Raw genomic sequence first — 20,074 nt, 5'->3', positions numbered from 1 at the left:
TGGTAAGTATCAAAGCTTGAATTAAAATTCTACAGCATGAATTTCTTTGATCCTCCCAGTATCCATATTACTAATGAGAATCACAAATACATAACATGTTCCTTCCTACCAGACACTCGTCGAGTAAATCTGTTTATCACCGGAGCTGAAAAACAAAAAGGAAAATTGCTACACTTTAGCTAATACTTAAAGCATTGGAAATTTCATTGAGACCATTTATAAAAGAATAATAGTTAAAATTATAAAACATTGAGAATATATTTATTTAGATACAAAAGCCCAATGTAAATGTCGATGTTGCAAAGATTTACATTTATCTTGTAATTAATTTAAATATGCATTTTAAGTTGTAAATATTAGAGAAACACATTAACGTTACTGTGCACCATAATCAACATGCAATTGATAGTTAAACCTGATGACATCAAGTTTGCCACACTTCAATAAGAAATCCTTGAATGCTTCCACTGAAGATACACTCTGATTTGCAAGTCACTGTGATAACAAACTGGCAACGGTTCTTGCCAACTATGAAACCAATTACTACCACCATTACAAGATCAAGGTCATGCTGACTTGTAAACAGGCACAAGATTTACTAGTTGTTCCTTTTCTGAAGAAGTGTATTAAAAAATAAAGCCAACAGCAAAATCTACGTGAAATTCTAGGATCACAAGTTACAGCACAGGAGGCTATTCTGCCCATCATGCTTGTGCTAGCTTTTTAATTGCAGCTATCTACTTTAATCCTATTCCCCTTTATCATTTTATATTTTTCCTTTTTGAAACACTTATCCAATTCCCTTCTAAATATTGCTTGCAACTGCCTCAATAACTTCAAGATAAAAACGTTCCCTGTTCTAATAACCACCTGTGTGAAAAAAAATTCTTTAACTTCCTCCTTCATTCTTAGTGATCATCCCAAGTTTATCTCTCGTTATCAATCAGTGGAAACAATCTTTCTCTATTTATCCTCTCAAAACTATACATAAATTTTGAAAATCTCCAAAATCCCTTTTCACTTTCTCTATCCCTGTGAAAAGAGCCCAAATTTTTCAAGCATTCCTTTATACTATAAGCTCTCATTCCCGGTGAATCTTCACTGACCCTTTCCGACAACAGAGTGCCCAGAACAACACACAGTCCTTCAACAGTAGCCTAGCAAATGTCTTGTACATACTTTACATTACTTCTTCGTTTTTGTATTCAACACCGCATATATAAAACCCAATCTCTACTCAAGAATCTCACCATTTACGGTACATTTCCTTTCATAATTTCCTCCCCCCCAAAAAAAATACGCCATTATATTTATCTGCGTTGAATTGCAAATGCCACATATATACCCACTCCGTTAATCTGGTATGTCTTCCTGAATTCTTCCTCACAGTCAGCCATGCCCCTAATTTGGTATCATTAGCAAACTTAATTATAGTTACTCTATTACTCATGTCAATGTCCAAATCATTTTATATAAATGGAAACAAGAGATCCCTGGGGCAGACAACTACTCACATCCAGTCAATCTGCAAAATATTTGAATTTGCCCCTACAGGGGCAAATTCAAGGTCAGTTAGATTTTGCCAAGTAATTTATTTTAGTACTGAATTTTAAAATGAACTATCAGCAGTATAGGCCAGAACAAGCTCCAAATTCAGTGACAAACTGGGCTTTTTGTTTTTAAGAAAAATATCTAATCAGATAAACATAAAAAGTGCTGCAAAGGGAGACCTCAGTTCCTAGTAACCAATTTTCATTACCCAAGGTTATTTAAAGTAAGTAAAACTACTCAAGAGTCTAAATACAATCTAATGCATTAAGTGATACAAACCCCAATACCTCAAACAATAAAATCTCCTACATGAACCAAAACCTTGATAATTCCATTTGGTGTTGGTGTAAGATACTACAGTTATAATGCAATGATCCCACCGGTCTTCCCTACCATACTGCTAAATAAACACTTCTCCTATTGGGATTCATAGAAACTAGTCATTTCGCCCAACTCCCGGGTCAGGCTTCTGGTTCCCTTCAATGTTGAGTACTCCCAGGGACATGTTCATCCATCTGTGTTCCCACTATTGATGGGTCTATTCTGCCAGTTAGACAGGTCATTCCCAGGGATGGTGATGCAGCATCTAGAATGTTGATTGACAGACAAGACTCTGAATACAACTATATCATACTGTTGTTTGACTAATCTGTTGGAGAGATCGCCTAACTTGAGCACCATGATATTAGTGAGGAGGACTTGCAGGGTTGAGTAGGCTTAGAATGGCCAGATCTTGTCTCAATCCAATGCCTAAGTCATTGCCAGTAATTACATCTAATATTTATCTTTGATGATGTTCTGTAGCAATTTGTTTTTTAAATATAACTAACTTGCAAGGCCACTTCAGCGAACATTATGAGACCGGAGTCACATGTAGGCCAGACCTAGGAAAAGGTAGCAGTTTGCTTCCTTGAAGTACACAAGTGAACCAATTAGGTTTTTGTGACAATCCAGCAGCTTTGCTGATCCTTTTTCCTGTTGCTAGCTCAGAACCTACTATATTTATATCATTCAATTTCACAACTCGCCATGGTGGAATTTGAACTCTACCTGTGGGTTTCTAGTCCAGCACCAGTACAAGGCGGCATAATACACCACCAGTCACAGAAGCGTTTATTATGCCCTATCTTTCAATTGGGCACTTTGCAACCTTCCGGACTCATTGATTTCAATAACTTCAGATCATAACCACTGCCCCCATTTTTTCCAGACAGCAGGTACTGGTAATGGTTCTGCTGCTGCCATTTACAGCTCCGCTTGACCCATCTTTTGTTTCTCTACTTATCCCATTACCACACTCCTTGCCTTGCACCATCATCCCTTTTGTCATTTTATCACTCCTGCCCTCCACTCTTATCATACCTTTTGTTCTTTCCTCCCTTCCCTCCCCCCAACCTTTCCCTGGCTCTGCACTTGCTTAAAAACTGTTAAATCTTTAACTTCTTCCAGTTCTGACTAAAGGTCGTTGACCTGAAATGTTAACTCTGTTTCTTCCTCCAAAGATGCTGCCTGATCTGCTGAGCATTTCCAGCATTTTCTGTTTTTATTTCACATTTCCAGCATCCGCAGTATTTTGCTTTTGATTTTATTATGCCCCCTTGGTTTTGGATTGCCTGAAAAGGAGGCATCTGCTAGGTGACCATATAAAGATATACAAGATAGTTATGGGTATGGATAGGAGTATTACTTTTCATTAAATTACAAGAGTAGGATGAGGGGACATAGGTGCAAATTAGTAAGAAGTAAATTTAAGACCAATATCAGGAAGTTCTTCACACGAAGAGTAATCAACACGTAGAATTAACTTGCAAATAGTGCTGTAGATGCAAACATCCTGGAATCAGTCAAGAAACAAGTAGATTCTACAATGGGAAGAATGTAGGGTCTTTCTGGATGGATGAAATAAGATAGACAGATTTGGCCTTCCACTTCTGTGTCTTGCAACCTACTGTGTGCAATACCACTGTACATCCACTGCTATATTATGTAAAGTTTTGCACACACACAACACCTCCGATCTAATAAAACTTACTTCCTCCGATCATGCCATTTAGAATCAGAATGGTTACAGCACAGGAGGCCATTTGGCCCATTGAGCCCATGCCAGCTCTTTGTAAGAGCAATCTAGTTAGTCCCATTCCCCCACTCTTTCCCCGTAGAACTGCAATTTTTTTCCCTTCAAGTATTTATCCAATTCCTTTTTGAAATCCATGAATGAATCTGCTTCCACCACCCTTTCAGGCAGTGCATTCCAAATCATAACAACTCACTACATTAAAAAAAGTTTATTCTCATGTCGTCTTTGTTTTTTTTGCCAATCACCTTAAATCTGTGTCCTCTGGCTCTCGACTCTTCCGCCAATGGGAACAGTTTCTCTTTATTTACTTTACCTAAACCCTTCATGATTTTGAACACTTCTATCAAATCTCCTCTTAACCTTCTCTGCTCTAAGGAGAACAACCCCAGCTTCTCCAGTCTATCCACGTAACTGAAGTCCCTCATCCCTGGAACCGTTCTCGTAAATCTTATCTGCACCCTCTCTAAGGCCTTCACATCCTTCCTAAAGTGCGGTGTCCAGAATTTGACAATACTCCAGTTGTGGCCGAACCAGTGTCTTATAAAGGTTCAACATAACTTTCTTGCTTTTGTACTCTATGCCTCTATTTATAAAGCCCAGGATCCTGTATGCTTTTTTAACCGCTTTCTCAACCTGTATTGCCACCTTCAAAGATTTGTGCACATATACTCCCAGGTCTCTCTGTTCCTGCACCCTCTTTAGAACTGTACCATTTACTTTATATTGCCTCTCCTCATTCTTCCTGCCAAAATGTATCACTTCCCACTTTTCATCAGCCATGTGTCTGCCCATTCCACCAGTCTGTCTATGTCCTCTTGAAGTCTATTACTATCCTCCTCACTGAATACTACCCCTCCAAGTTTTGTGCCATCTGCAAATTTTGAAATTGTGCCCTGTACACCCAAGTCCAAGTCATTAATATATATCAAAAAAAGCAGTGGTCCTAGTACTTACCCTTGGAGAACACCCAGTCTGAAAAACAATCGTTCACCACTACTCTCTGTTTCCTGTCACTTAGCCAATTTCATATCCATGTTGCCACTGCCCCTTTTATCCCATGGCTTCAATTTTGCTGACAAGCCTATCAAGTGATCCATGTACTCAACATCAACCCCATTGCCCTCACCCACCCTCTCTGTTACCTCATCAAAAAACTCAATCAGGTTAGTTAAATATGATTTGCCTTTAACAAATCCATGCTGGCTTTCCTTCATTAATTTTGTCCTGGAATATCTTTTCTAAAAGCTTCCCCACACAAAGATTAAACTGACTGGTTTATCCTTACACCCTTTTTTGAGCAAAGGTGTAACATTTGTAATTCTCCAGTTCTCTGGCAATCCTATCGAGGAGGATTGGAAGATTATGGCCAGCACCTCTGCAATTTCCACTTTACTTCCCTCAGCAACGTAGGATGCATCCCATCCAGACAGAGTGACTTTTTCCTCATGTCTGTCACACTTTTATGTCACAATTAAGCTTATGTATTCATTTTGCTCAACTCCGAGCCCTCCCAGCTGCATTTCCAAGATAGGTGAAGCTAAAATTGAACCTCTGGAGAGATGCTGCTGGCCTCCCCTCGCTACCACCTCTTGTGGCTACTATCGCCCCTCCACCACAGCTTGACCTTGCAGGTCAGCTCTCAAGGTAGACAGGCCTAGGCCCTTACCTGATCTTTACCTGACTCTCAGCAGATCTTACCAACTGGCCCAAAACATTTGTTTCCCTGTTCTTTTGTTCCTTCTCTGGACATGAAATTAAAGGCTTCACCTCTGACCCCTTCCCTGTCCAGGGGTTTGACAGTAGGGCTGACCATCAAGTCAGTCTCTCCATCTGGGCAGAGGCCCCTGACAACTTTCTCTTGCTGCTTCCAAAATAAAAAAGAGGTTTTATCTTGATAAGTCTGAATGGACTCCAATTGCCTGATCAGAAGACAAGCAACATTCCCCACAGAACAGCCCATTCAGTTTGGTTCAAAAACACAACTCCTTCCATTTTTCACACCTGCCACCACCACACCCCTTCCCCAAGCTCTGGTTGTGAAGTAGATTTTAAATCCTTGTGGACTCACTTTAAAATATAAATCATAACCAGATCTTCTGTGGCAAAATGGTCAAACATTCTGAAACACAACACATGATTCAATTTTAATTTCTACAGTTGCCTTGAACAATGTGTACATACATATTATTAGAAGTGTTGTGGTATGCAGAGACTCCCTGTATCTCCACTTTTTAAACTCTTTTTAGGTCAATATTTACAATGGAAACTGTCTATGTAAACATTTATAATAGCAATGTCCTTTGTAAACATTTGCCTATCGTGTTGTAGTTGCATGCTTCCCATCAAACCACTGAGCCTCTTCTGGCTGCTAGCCTAACTTTTCAGTCTCAAGTTCTGTTTCTTTTATTTCTGGCTGCCTGCAATCCAGCCTTGCAGTTTTGCTGCCTTCCCAGGCCAAAGCCTCAGCTCAATTTGCCTTCCTGGACTTGTTCTTGCAAATTTCTCTCCCCACAGCTTCCCAGCCCCATCTCCAGAAAGATTTTCTGTACAGTCCAGTCCCTCTCTTCACAAATGTTAACTCTTCCCCCAAACCCCAAACTAAATATTTTAGCCCTCTCTGATACTAGCCCTGACCCAGACTCTTAAACTCGATACTTCTTCCTTTTTGCCCCCTTCTTCAAAACAGCTGCCTACTTGCAAAACGTCCCCAACCTCCTCCCATATTCACACCCCATCCCCTAGCCATGACGACTTAAACATTTTCAGCCTACCTTGTCCCTGGCCCCAATTCTTTAAAATTTTTACATCCTCCAATCCTGTCCTGGCTCTTTCAAAATGTTGCCTCACTGCAGCTTCCAACCCACCTCTCTCAAGTTCCAAGCCCTGACTGTGTAAACATTTTTCTTCAATCACCAACTCGGAGCCATGCCGCTGTTAAATTTTATTTCCACTTGATCCCACTCTGCAGTCTTCAAAAAAGTTATTATATACCCACTCATTTTCCCACCATATCTTCCAACTTACATGCAATGCTATGGGAGGCCCACTAATATTGAAGAGGACCCAGGACAGCACTTTCAATCTAAAAAAGTGAGTAGAAAACACACTTTTTTGCATAAAACAAGGGACAATCACTGCATCAAATAACAGGCCATTCTTTAAAGTAAAAACAAGGAAATCGAAAATAGCACTTAGCAAAGCATGCAATTCCTGTAATTAATTATTTTTCCCCTCGGTACTGCAGATGACAAATTTTGGAAGTAAGCTTTTCATGTAATTTTTATAAATCTATATTTGGCCAGGGCAAAGAAAATTTTAAGAGATTTACTGAGATCTAACTGCAGAAAATAGTAGAGTAAATTTCACAAAGTAACCTGGAAATTAAAGCCAACTTCATATTCAATCTCTGCAGAATTCTAAGCAAATTAGCACCATGAGTTTTTTTTTAAATTAGGTTAAAAAAAGACATGTTTTCTCCAACTACATGACAGTATGTAGAGAATAGAAAGATTTATTGGATCTGTAGGAGAGCCAGGATTTAAAACTATAAATCGTCAGGTCTGCTGTGCATTTATTTTTGTCTCACTCAATACTGACAGATGTTTTTTTTCCAAATCCCTTTCTCTTGACGTTGCCTCTACAAACAAAGGCTGATGTGCCAGTTTTTCAGTTTACTGTACAAGCAATGATTTTTTCATTGTATTAAAGTAATGTACGTGAATATTTCCTAAGATGTACTCGTATACATCAACCCTGAACTTTAAAATTAGCCACACCAGCCACTCAACAGTGTAAAGTTTAAAAACACGGTCAAATAGCTATGTTTTAGAAAGTAGGTTGTTCAAAGAATTTTTCTGGGAAGGAAATGCCAGAGGACTGAACCAGTCATGGGCACAAATGCTACAGGAAATGAGAGCTGCTTAATGTAAGTTAGAGGTTCATAGTTTTCCAGCTCCAACCCATGTTATGGTGCATTCCCCATGCCCTGCACTTGGTAGATCGGATATGAAACCTGATGGAAAAGCTAAGATGAATTACCCACAGTATAATAAAAATCACACTTCAAGCTTTGAATAATCCAGATTTGTAAGATGACATGCTTTTTAACAAAAAAATAATGTGCCTGTAGGGTTGTGTAGTGAATGGCCTACTCCTGCTCTTAATTCGTATGTTCATTTTGTATGTATGACATGGACTAATATGCCACCATTAGGATCAAGAATGAATTGACAAATGGAAATAATGGTTCGTCCAGCAGATCTATGGAATGGAAAGAGGCTTTGCCCCGTACAAGAGCTGCAAGATAAATGTTGACTGGATAAATCAGGAAGTATAACCAGATATGATCAGATTTGCTGAAACCACTAAACAATACAGGTACAAATAATAATGAATCTTGAGGTTGAATCATGAAGTCAACTTTGTGGTAGAAATGATTTCCAATTATGTTGACTTTTACAAATTCTCCCAACAGCAACTGCAAAAATATGAACTAAAAAGGATGTATGACTGGAAAGAATTCATGACTGATGGGAACATACATACTCCCCAAAATCCAGGTTCATAACAAACTTGCTACCAAGGTTAATCAGTTGGAAAATACATTAGCTGGCATATTGCACACCCATCACCTGCACAGTATGGATAGATGTTAAGATGTGTGTACAGCAAAAAGTTATGATGTTATACATGATTTGGGAGTATTGGGAATAATACCAAAACTAAAAATGAGACTCAGGTTGTACCTCTGATAATCTCTATGAGCATGCTGAAAGATAAAACAAACAAGTACTTGCTTCTGACCTTAAGATGAAAACAACACTAGGATCTTTGCAGGTGGTCAGGAATACCTTGCAGAAGCTAAATGACCTGAAGGTACAGAACAGTGAAGAGTTATTGCTGCTACAGAGAGTTAGAGTACAGGATGCGCAAGGACAGGTTTGGAAAAAGTCAAAAGCATTCCTAAAAAAGTGTGCAAAATGTGTAACAGAGACAATAGAAAATAACTGTAAAGTTTTAACAAGTCACTGGATGGAATGTCAGAAAGAAAGTTATATTTATATTACCAAAGATCCTTAACCTAATAAAATCTATTTCAATTAACAGTGGTAATCTATAACCAGTAAAAGGGATCATTTAACCTTAAAATACTGTTTTCAGTATCTGCATTGCTGACTAAGTGCCCACTTATTCAGCACAGCAAGAGTTCACAGTTGCATCACTCATTTGGAACTCTGCAGGTAGACTTGTGGCATTAACAGTCTGTGTCCCCAGGTCATAAGGTGAAAGATTAATGGCCATATCCCTGCCATATAAATTTCTCCCAAGTTATATACATTTTGAAAAATCTTAAAAATTAGTTAGACCTACTGGGTCAGTTACAACTACATTATTTTAACATACCACTGAGTAAAAATACACTTGGGAATTCTTCAGCATGATTTTAGTACTGGCTGAGTGACAAATAATTCTCATGAAGGAATATCAAAAAAGTGATTCTGCCCAGTTTTTTTTTTAAAATGATTTAAAGTTTATTATCCTTTTATGGAAATCTTTAAACTCCTGGTTGTTGCTATAATTCAGCAGTTGTATTTATGCAGATTCCAAGACAGATATAAAAATGTCAAGACATGTCAAAAACAACTCATCACAAAACCAAATTTGCTCTCTCTGAACTCAAGTGGAAGGAATTCTTTATCAGTAAGGGCTCTGTCAAATACAGATCCTGGACCAAAGAAACCATAAGGTTTCAGTCCTTACTGTATTTTAACTTGCAAAGTATAAACGTAGCAGTGACATGAAGGCCATTTACATTTTCTGCCATCTTCTTTTCAATCTTCTGTTAACTTGAGCAGAGAACGGCCACTCAACTAGTCTAGCAATACATTTTCTGTAACTGTGCAAGAATCAGACAAGAACAATGTGCCTGTAATGGGCATCAACTTTATATAAGTTAAATATTATAAACAGATAGCTGGTTTGGATAATGTAATGCAAAGCTACAAGACAAATTGAGCGGCTCAAACAACAACTTGCATCTATATAGCACCTTTAACGTAGTAAAATGTCCCAAGGCGCTTCACAGGAGCGTTATCAAACAAAATTTAACACCAAACCACATAAGGAGATATTTGGACAGGTGACCAAAAGCTTGGTCAAAGAGATAGGTTTTAAGGAGCGTCTTAAAGGAGGAGAGAGAAGTAGAAAGGTGTAGAGGTTTAGGGAGGGAATTCCAGAGCTTAGGGCCTAGGCAGCTGAAGGCACGGTCACCAATCGTGGAGTGATTAAAATCAAGGATGTGCAGGGGCCAGAGTTGGAGAAGCGCAGAGATCTTGGAGGGTTGTAGGGCTGGAAGAGGTTACACAAATAGGGAAGGGCGAGGCCATGGAGGGATTTGCAAACAAGGATGAGAATTTTAAAATTGAGGCGTTGCCGGACTGGGAGCTAACACAGGTCAGTAAGCACAGGGGTGATGGGAGAACGAGACTTGGTGCGAGTTGGAATATGGGCAGCAGGGATTTGAATGAGCTCAAGTTTATGGAGGGTGGAAAATGGGAAGCCAGCCAGAAGAGCATCACAAAGTATAAAAGTAAAGTTTGAATGGTTTATAAAGTAATCAGAACCCCAGCTTTACAAAATACACAAGTTATTAAACTCCATGCTGGTAAAATCAAAGTGGATGTCCCTATTCTTTAAACCATGTGCCTGTTGTGTGTCACTCCACTATGAAAACCCCAGTCCATTAGCAACAAGCAAAATAAGAAGGCAAATGGCACATTGGCTTTTATTGCAAGGGGGTTAGAGTAGAAAAGTGAAGAAGTCTTACTACAATTGTACAGGGCTTTGGTGAGATCTCACATGGAGTACTGTGTTCAGTTTTGGTCTTATATAAGGAATGATATACTTGCCTTAGGAGGCACTGCAATAAAGGGTTCACTAGATTGATGCCTGGGATGAGAGGGTTGTCTTATGAGGAGAGATTGAGTGGAATGGCCTGTACTCTCGAGTTTAGAAGAATGAGGGGTGATCTCATTGAAACATGTAAGATTCTAAGGGGGCTTGACAGGGTAGATGCTAGGAGGTTATAGAATCATACAGCACAGAAGGAGGCCATTCAACCCATTGTGCCTGTGCCGGCTCTTTGAAAGAGCTATCCAATTAGTCCCACTCCCTGCCATTTCCCCATAGCCCTGCAAATTTTTCCCCTTCAAGTATTTATCTTTCCCTTTTGAAAGTTATTATTGAATCTGCTTCTACCACCCTTTCAGGCAGTGCATTCCATATCATAACAACTCGCTGCATAAAAAAATTTCCCCTCATCTCGCCTATGGTTCTTTTGCCAATTGCTTTAAATCTGTATCCTTTGGTTACCAACCCTTCTGCCATTAGAAACAGTTTCTCCTTAATTACACTATCAAAACCCTTCATGATTTTGAACACTTCTATTAAATCTCTCCTTAACCTTCTCTGCTCTAAGGAGAACAACCCCAGCTTCTCCAGTCTCTCCACATAACTGAAGACCCACATCCCTGGCACCATTCTAGTAAATCTCCTCTGCACCCTCTCTAAGGTCTTGACATCTTTCCTAAAGTGTGGTGCCCAGAATTGGACACAATACCCCAGCTGGGGCCTACCAGTAATTAATAAAGGTTTAGCATAACTTCCTTGCTTTTGCACTCAATGCCTGTTGTTTCCCATGGTTGGAGAGTCTCGAACTAGGGGGCACAGTTCCATGATGTGGGGTTGGCCATTTAAGACTGAGATGAGGAGGAATTTCTTCACTCAGAGGGTTGTGAATCTTTGGAATTCTCTACCCCAGAGGGCTGTGGATGCTGAGTCGTTGAATATATTCAAGGCTGAGATGGATAGATTTTTGGACTCTAAGGGAATCAAGGGATATGGGGATCAGGCAGGAAAGTGGAGTTGAGGTCGAAGATCAGCCACGATCTTATTGAATGTCGGAGGAGCTCAAGGGGCCGTATGGCCTACTCCTGCTCCTATTTCTTAGGTGAGTAATCAGCTTCTGCATAGTCTACATAATTTATCACTCATGCATGTTTATGAAAACAAATAGTTCTAACTTACAATTTAACAGCATGGAACCGAATCAAGCCATATTTGTGGCTTTAGTATCTACGTTAATGAATCTGCTTTTGCTGCCATTTTCACTACGGATACAGACATCAAAGACATATTTCCCCAACAACTTCACAGAATCCACTAATTAATATCAAATCAATGAATCATAAACATGAATCATTTGATACATTGAATTGCACAGAGACTGAATTGTTAATATGTTGTGCACAAAATAACCAAATTGTGTTCCCCCCAGGTTGCTGGAAATGAAAGTTCAAATGTTTGAGGAATAGCCTGTTGAAAATAAAATGTATTCAAGAGGGACAGAATTTTAAAACAATTTTGCGTGGACATTAAAAAAAGTTTATTCAACCTTTACTTTAATGCAGTTTAAAATTCTCTTTCTAACCCTTCCACCATCTCTATCTGCAAAGCTCATCTTTGGCTACCTTCCCTAATTCTTTCATAGCCTGCTTGGTGCCCCTTGCTACACTTCCCACCCAGTGATCCATCTTGAAACATTTTGCAACATTAAAACACACTACACAAGTACAAGATACTGCCATAAGGAACATGAAGCTCCGATAGAATCTATTCTGCTTTCTTATACTCAGGTTTACATAATCAAGAATAGACTATATTCTAGCAAAATATTACAAATTATGAAATATTATGCTGTGAATGGAGACCACATAACCAAAGAGTTACATATCTTCTTTTCTTGTAAGGAAATATAGTATTCTATAACGTCATCAGCATTATCTGCTTCTTTGCACAACATATGGATTTATATGATGCAGTTAAAAAATGTTTAATGCTTATGGGGTAGTTTATTGATCTGAAATCTGTTGTTAGTTGCACTGTGAGTAATATGTACTGGCACCTCAAGAGTAGGTAGGAGTAAGTCATTGGGATACATATCACGTTGCCCTTTATGTGTAGAGGTTCCAGTGACCGAGTGCGAGCAGATTATAAGTACGCGATCTTGGTGGGTTCTTTATTTTGTTAAGCTTTATTTACTTTGTAGTTGTGCAAGCTTGTTGCAGGTTAGATTTGAAGAAGTAAATTTATGTTCTGCCAATATGCAAAATATATAGAAGTAGTAATCACAGGAAAGTTTCCATAGATTGCAGTTTAGCACTCACCAATGGTGAAAATAGTAAAGACCGTTTTAAAATAAAATTAGATTAAGGACCCTCAAAAACGCAATCGCAGATTCTCACATGGCAGAAAACAACGCAACAGCCAGTGTATTATTGGTTACATAAGTTGTATAAATATTAAGTTCAACAAGATCCTGGCAATTTTGTTCATACCACTGTATTAGCTTTCAAAAATCAAACTGATGGTTTGGCGAATTTTAAAGTTGGAGTTCTATTCATTTTTCAGTGACTGTAATTTTTCCATTTAACGCGTTCAATTTTGCATGGCGACATGGGTCGGAAACCAAGGCTAATTTTATGTGGAAAAGAAAAGTCTTGATGAAATTAGGCCTCATAAAAAGGTTTTTTTTAAGGTATGGCATGGAATCTCCTGCATCAAGTTCTTCACTATAGCACCGTGTGAACACCCTTAGCAGCACATGAAAAGAGCTGATAATATCCTACATTACAGAGACTTGGAATTGGATGCATTTCAAATTTGACAGTGAGGCTTAAAATTTGATATAGAATCATAGAAGGGTTACAGCATGGAAGGCAGCCATTCGGCCCATCGAGTCCGCGCCAGCCCTATGCAAGAGCAATCCAGCTAGTCCCGCTCCCCCACCCTTTCCCCGTAGCCCTGCAAATTTTTTTTCCTTTCAAGTATTTATCCAGTTCCCTTTTGAAGGCCATGATTGAATCTGCCTCCACCACTCCCTCGGGCAGTGCATCCCAGATCCTAACCACTCACTGCATAATAAAGTTTTCCCTCATGTCACCTTTGGTTCTTTTGTCAATCACTTTAAATCTATGTCCTCTGATTCTTGACCCTTCCGCCAATCGAAGTTTCTCTCCAGCTAATTTGTCTAGACCCTTCATGATTATGAATACCTCAATCAAATTTCCTCGCAACTGTCTCTGTTCCAAGGAGAACAACCCCAGCTTCTCCAGTCTATCCACGTAACTAAGGTCCCTCATCCCTGGAATCATTCTAGTAAATCTCTTCTGCACCCTCTCTCAGGCTTTCACATTTTTCCTGAAGTGCGGTGCTCAGAACTTGACACAATACTCCAGTTGTGGCCAAACCAGTGTTTTATAAAGTTTCACCAGGACTTCCATACTTATGTACTCTATATCTCTATTTTAAAGCCCAGGATCCTGTATGCTTTTTTAAACCGCTTTCTCAACCTGCCCTGCCACCTTCAATGATTTATGCACATATATCCCCAGATCTCTCTGTTCCTGTACCCCTTTTAGAGTTGTGCTCTAGTTTATGAATTACAGTGGCCCAGATAAGATGAACTACTCTGCTATCTTTAAGCTGAAGTTGGTAAGAACTGCTAAGGAGAGAGGAACACACGGCAACATGAATGAGTAACGTGAAACTGACAAAGGGAGAAGGATGTCCTTATCTAACCAAAGTTTAATATAGTCCAAAGAGAAAAAGTGAAGTTAGAAAAAAAAAAACTGCTGTTCAAGGTACTCAAGACTTTTGGAAGAGCAATTGCTAACACCAGAAAGCCAGAGTATTTAAATTTATGAAGAGGAATATGCGGTGAGTGCATACTTGTACAACAGTGGGCCAAGCACCATCAAGAGATGACTAGGTTCTAGAACAGAGCAATGAAATATGAAATAATCAATCTTCAAAACAGTAACAAGATGGACTAAATACTAATGAGCTTTGGCACATCAGGAAGCAGCACCTTTGATCAGGAATAGGGAACAGTCTACTTCAGTGAAACAATTAGCTACAAACAGACCAACTTTATCTTTTGGATAGCATTAAACCTCTGGACAGAAAAGATCCCACAGCACTTTTCAATGGGGAGTTCTCCCAGTGTCCTGGGCAACATTTATCCCTCAATCAATATCACTAAAAACAGTTTAATTGGTATTTATCTCATTGTTGTTTGTGGTATCTTTGCTGTGCACAAATTGGTGCCACATTTCCCTACACAACAACAGCAACTACACTTCAAAAGCACTTCATTGGCTGTAAAGTACTTTGGGATATCCTGAGGTCATGCGCAACACAAATGCAAGTTCATTCTTTCTTTCTATGATGTGGGCATGAACAGCTAACAACAATTAGTTATTTTTTTTAAAAAAGGAAGATTGCACATGGAAAACCTAGGTGAAGGTCTGAAGCCTGTAGTGCAGGACACAATCAAGGTTGAAAACAGCAGGACAAAGGACAAGGTAAATCAAGTGAAGATTAGAAGACAAAAGTTAGGGTTTAGATTACAGGAAAATTAAAGATGATGAGTGCCACAGTTTTGAGGTACTGGGAAAGATGGGCTGAGGAACAAAGAGGGCAAAAAAAAAGATAAAGTTAGAGAGTGATTGCAAGAATGAGAATGTTACCCCAAGTGATTCGTAAACATCTACCTCACTTTAACTACTGGTGCTGCACCACAAATTTTATTTTTGTATTTCACTGTTATTGCAATATTTCACAGATTATGGTTAACAGCTATGGTTTGTTTTGCATACCAAAACAAGGATAGGAAGACACAGTAGCCTGGTCTGATTGGTGTTATTTTATTGGCAGCATTAATGGGTTGACATCAGCTTCAAAATAAACCAAATTAGAAAAGTTAGGCTGGTATGTCCAAGAATTGTGCTAAGTGAAGCAGATGGTAAAATAACATCTGGGATTACACAGGAGTGCAACATTGGGCAAGGGATGATCTGATTACAGAGAACTTCTAGGACATCTGTCTAGTCATTTTTAATCAGGCTCCAAAAACAAATCCAAAAACAGCATTAAAAATCATAAGTGCATCCAATGCTCTATTGATCCAAGCCACGATGTATTGTAACACTGATTATGCCACTCCACCTCCTTCTCCTCTTCCTCTTATGACCCTCCTTAAAACCCATCTCTTTGAAAAAGTTTTAGGTCATCTCATCTGCTACCTCCTTCTCAGCATCCATTTTTTCCACCTTATGCTTCTGTGCAGTGCTTTGGGACTTTTTATACATTGAAGCATTATATGAACATGTTATGTCTGCATACACTTCCTGTCAATTTTCACATTATAAAATTGCTACATCCACATCAAAGATGGAAACTGCCGACGTAAACTTGCCATTCTGTAATTACACCCTTCACCAGTTGAGGCACTGCAGCATCACCACTGGCAGGAGACTGTAATAACAGTGTGGCAACTTTACATAAGAGTTTTCAAAATAAATATGGGCATAGGAATTTATAATGGAGACATAAAAATAAAGGAAGACTGTATGCCTTTAAAAGAGAGATGTGCAGGTCCAATTATACGCTGCCATCTAACTCCACTTCATCAGAAGATGACACTTGGTCTCTGCTCTACGTGTGCAATGCTAGGGGAGATCAACTAATATCATAGCATGGCAAAACTGATGAGTGTTTTTTCCTATTACACACAACTGCTTTGTCACTAATAACTTACTGTAACATTGTTTGAGCTCAGAGTAGTTTGTGGTTTCCTGCTAAACCCCTAGTTGCCGGTCAGTTATTAACAGAGTTCACAGTTACTGATTAAGTCTCCTGGACACAAGGCTCCATCTGCAAGAAGTGTATTTACCTCCTCTTTAACTGCTGGATCACTGCTAATGGAGATTTAATCCTTGAAAAATCTCATCCATTATCGATTATCTTGCCTCCACAATTTTGCCAATCCACAGCTGAGACACCTTCGTCACACCACTAAAAAGAGGGTTTTTTTGCACAAGTTTACACTTTTTCTCTGAATATGGTTTGATACACATTACAATACAGATTTCACAATACCTGCATGTACATACATTGAGTCACAAATTGTTCTGTACAATAGTGAGGGAAGTACTCAGTGATAAAATCTGGGTCTTTCCTACTCAGGAGCTGAGTTATTGATAGAGGGTTCACTGGGGGGAGGGGGGCAGAAAGAGAAGAGGAGTGATAAACTTTAATGATGTCAAGCAAGATGCTAAGATACAGGTTACAATAGACAGAATTACAAATTACAGTAGTGCTTTATATAAAAACAAAAGGACTGGTTAAGAACGGTCTGTAGTGACCAGGTTAACTCCAGTCCCTGCATGAATTAAACATTCCCCTCACACAGTTGCAGCAGCTCGATCAATTGCTTATCAGCCTCTTGCTTAGTATGTTTCTAATACTGCAACCAAATTAACAAGATTGTCCCTTCCGAAAAGTGTCAATGACCAAGTAGGAAACAATCACCCACCTCATCAGATCTAGAAGCTCTTCTGTCCCCAAGCCCATCATATACTACCAGTGAGTCATGCATTTATCAAGGCTGTCCCCAACTCACCCAACACTGAAAACAATTTTTAAATAATAAAACAGCATTACAATCCTAACCTTTGCATGTCACTTCCAACTCAGTCTTAATGTTTTCTTACCCCAACGAAAATAAAGTGCTCCCGGACAGTATTTTTAAATGTACATTAAAAGGATTTATCCAATGCCACTCGAGGGCTCCAATTACTGAGGCCAGCTGCACACTAAGCCAATTACATAGAATTTGGAGCAGAAACAGACCATTTGGCCCAACTGGTCTTGGTCTATGCTCCAAACGAGCCTCCTCCCACCCTACTTCATCTAACCCGATGATCATATCCTTCTATTCCTTTCTCCCTCATGTACTTATCTAGCTTCCTATTAATTATATTCCAATGATAACATTCTCCTCTCCCCCCCCCCTCACATAAAGTAAATCTAATGCAACGCCACCTATTTAGATCAAAAAACATTGTTTTTTAAGTTTAAAATGAAAATCTACAAGACCGTACCTTCAAACTCTTCGTCGTCGTCGTCGTCCTCTTCCTCCCCGTTCTCCGAGTCGGTTTGCATGGGTTCGTCGGCGAAGTTAACCGCCTTTGTGGCTCGAAAAGCCCCGCTCCCGCTCCTCTCATTGCCGAAAGGCACCTTCTGGCTCGCCCGCAGTTTGGTGAAGTATTGCACAGCGAACTCGACCAGGTCGACTGGCTGCTTCCTCAACACCTCCACAGTGAAGCCTTGCAGCAAGTCTGTCAGCCCAGCTGGGATTTTAATGCTCATTCCTATGCTGTGATGCACAGGGAATTACTACAAAAATACAGTGTGCGTGTGGGTCAATAGAAAATAAAAGTAACTTACTTCTGATATAGTCTCAAATGGTTACTACACATGAAAACTCCCGCAAATGTAAGTTTATCCTAAAGTCTACGTCTTGGGGGATGCCGCTTTGCTGAATGAAAGTATCATGGTACCTTCCCCTCTATTCCTTACCAGTTTTCAGTGGCAGAATGTAATTCGCAGCATCTTTCACAGGAGCCTCCCCGCTCACGGACTTCCAGCTGCACGTGATCCCAGAAACCATGGGAACCGCCGGGGCCGGGAATTTACGTCTGTAAAGCAAAAATGACAGCGCAGAGAAGACAACTGCTGTTTAAAGGGGCGATGCTGCCTGCTATGTAGTGCTGCAATGTTCGCGAATGGAACATAGCACAACCGTGTGTCATGTTTGGGTGTTAAAAATAAGTTATGAAAACAAACCCAACAATGCAAAAGTTTCAGAATGCCATGGAGCACCAGGTCAGCACAAAAAGGAAGACAATTGGCTCTATGAAAAGATTTGATGGATATCTAAGAACAGGAAAGTTATTTTAATGGGTGACTTCAATCAATCCGATCTAAATTGGGAAAACCCAAGCGGTTTAAAGTCAGAGTGTTAAGTTTCTCTTTTGGCTGGGCCGATAGAGTGAACCGGGCAGGAGCCCAATGCAAGGGCAGTTAACACACAGTCCGACAGGGGCCTGTGCAAATATGGGGTCCCTGGCAAAACTCCTCATAATGCAGAAAAACTGCATACAACATCTGGATAAAAATTAATAAGATTCCACACAAGAGATTATTAGCAAAAATGAGAGCGCACAGAATTGGAGGTAGCCTTTTGACTTGGGTTGGAAATTGGTAGGAGACGGAGAGTGGGGATGGTGGGATGTGACAAGTGGTGTTCCCCAGGAATCTGTTCTGGGGCCTCAGCATTTTACCATATTTATTAATGACTTGGATGAAGGAATAGAGAGTTGTATGTCCAAGTTTGCAGATGACAGTAAGTTAGGAGGGACAGTCAGTAGTGCAGATGGGAGCAGGAAGTTGCAGAGGGACAGAGAGAGTGAGTGGACAAAACTACAGCAAATAGATTTCAATGTGGGCAAGTGAGAAGTTATCCACTTTGGACACAAGGAAGATAAATCAAAATATTTTCAAAATGGTGAGAAACTAGGGACTATAGAGGAGCAAAGAGATTTGGGATTCAAACAGTGTGAGGGGCACAGAGGGCACAAAATTCTTGATCGGTGTCCAGGAGAACTTTTTTAGCCAGTATGTGACAAGCCCAACAAGAGGGGATGCAATTCTAGATTTAGTCCTGGGGAATGAAGATGGGCAAGTGGGTGAAGTGACAGTGGATGACCATATTAGGGATAGTGACCACAATTCAGTTAGTTTTAGCATTATTATGGAAAAGGGCAGAGTTAAATCAGGAGTAAATGTTTTAAATTGGAGGAAGGCAAATTTTACAGAACTAAGAGGTGATTTGGCAGAAGTGGACTGGGCACAACTACTTGAGGAGAAATCAGTGGCAAGCCAATGGGAGGCACTAAAAAGTGAAATTCTACAGGTACAATGCAGACACGTCCCCTCAAAGAAAAAGGGTGGCACTGCTAAATTTATAGCCTCCGGTTGTCTAGAAGTATACGGGGCAAGATAAAGCAAAAAAAGAAAGCTTATGACTGTCACAGAAAACTAAATACTGCAGAAAGCTTAGAGGAGTATAGAAAGTACAGGGATGATGTAAAAAAGGAAATAAGGAAAGCAAACAGAGGGCATGAAAAAATATTAGCTAGTAAGATTAAAGAAAACCCAAAGATGTTTTATCAGTACATTAAGAACAAGAGGATAGCTAAGGAAAAGGTGGGACCTATCAGAGATGATAAGGGTAACTTGTGTGTAGAATCAGAGGATGTGGGTAGGATTTTAAATGATTATTTTGTCTCCATATTCACAAAGGAAAGGGATGATCCAGACATAGTAGTTAAAGAGGAGAGGAGTGAAATATTGGATAAGGTAAACATAACGAGAGAGGAACTACTAGAGGGATTGGAATCCTTGAAAGTTGATAAGTCACCAGGGCCGGATGGATTGTTTCCTAGGCTATTGAAGGAAGCCAGGGAGGAAATAGCGAATGCT

At 39.7% G+C, this 20,074-nt stretch overlaps 1 protein-coding gene across 3 annotated transcripts in view; it reads right to left on the bottom strand.

The window, feature by feature from the left end:
- The window catches only part of LOC137341603 (cAMP-dependent protein kinase type II-beta regulatory subunit-like), a 75,152-nt gene extending 56,974 nt beyond the window's left edge, over nt 1–18,178 (bottom strand). The window contains exons 1-3 of one of the 3 annotated variants that reach the window (XM_068004862.1): nt 18,110–18,170; nt 17,632–17,906; nt 110–145 (exon numbers count right to left, since the gene is read on the bottom strand). In XM_068004862.1, coding sequence (XP_067860963.1) covers nt 110–145; nt 17,632–17,899 — 304 coding nt within the window. In that variant the 5' untranslated portion in view covers nt 17,900–17,906; nt 18,110–18,170. Of the gene's footprint in view, nt 1–109; nt 146–17,631 lie in introns of all 3 variants that reach the window. The other 2 variants (XM_068004861.1, XM_068004863.1) reach the window with 2 other exon arrangements.
- Between the last annotated feature and the right edge of the window lie 1,896 nt (nt 18,179–20,074).

This window comes from Heptranchias perlo, chromosome 24 (assembly GCF_035084215.1).
Source record: "Heptranchias perlo isolate sHepPer1 chromosome 24, sHepPer1.hap1, whole genome shotgun sequence".
NCBI classification, from domain to species: domain Eukaryota; kingdom Metazoa; phylum Chordata; class Chondrichthyes; order Hexanchiformes; family Hexanchidae; genus Heptranchias; species Heptranchias perlo.
Note: the sequence above shows the minus strand (reverse complement) of the source record. Positions and strands in the feature narration are given on the sequence as shown.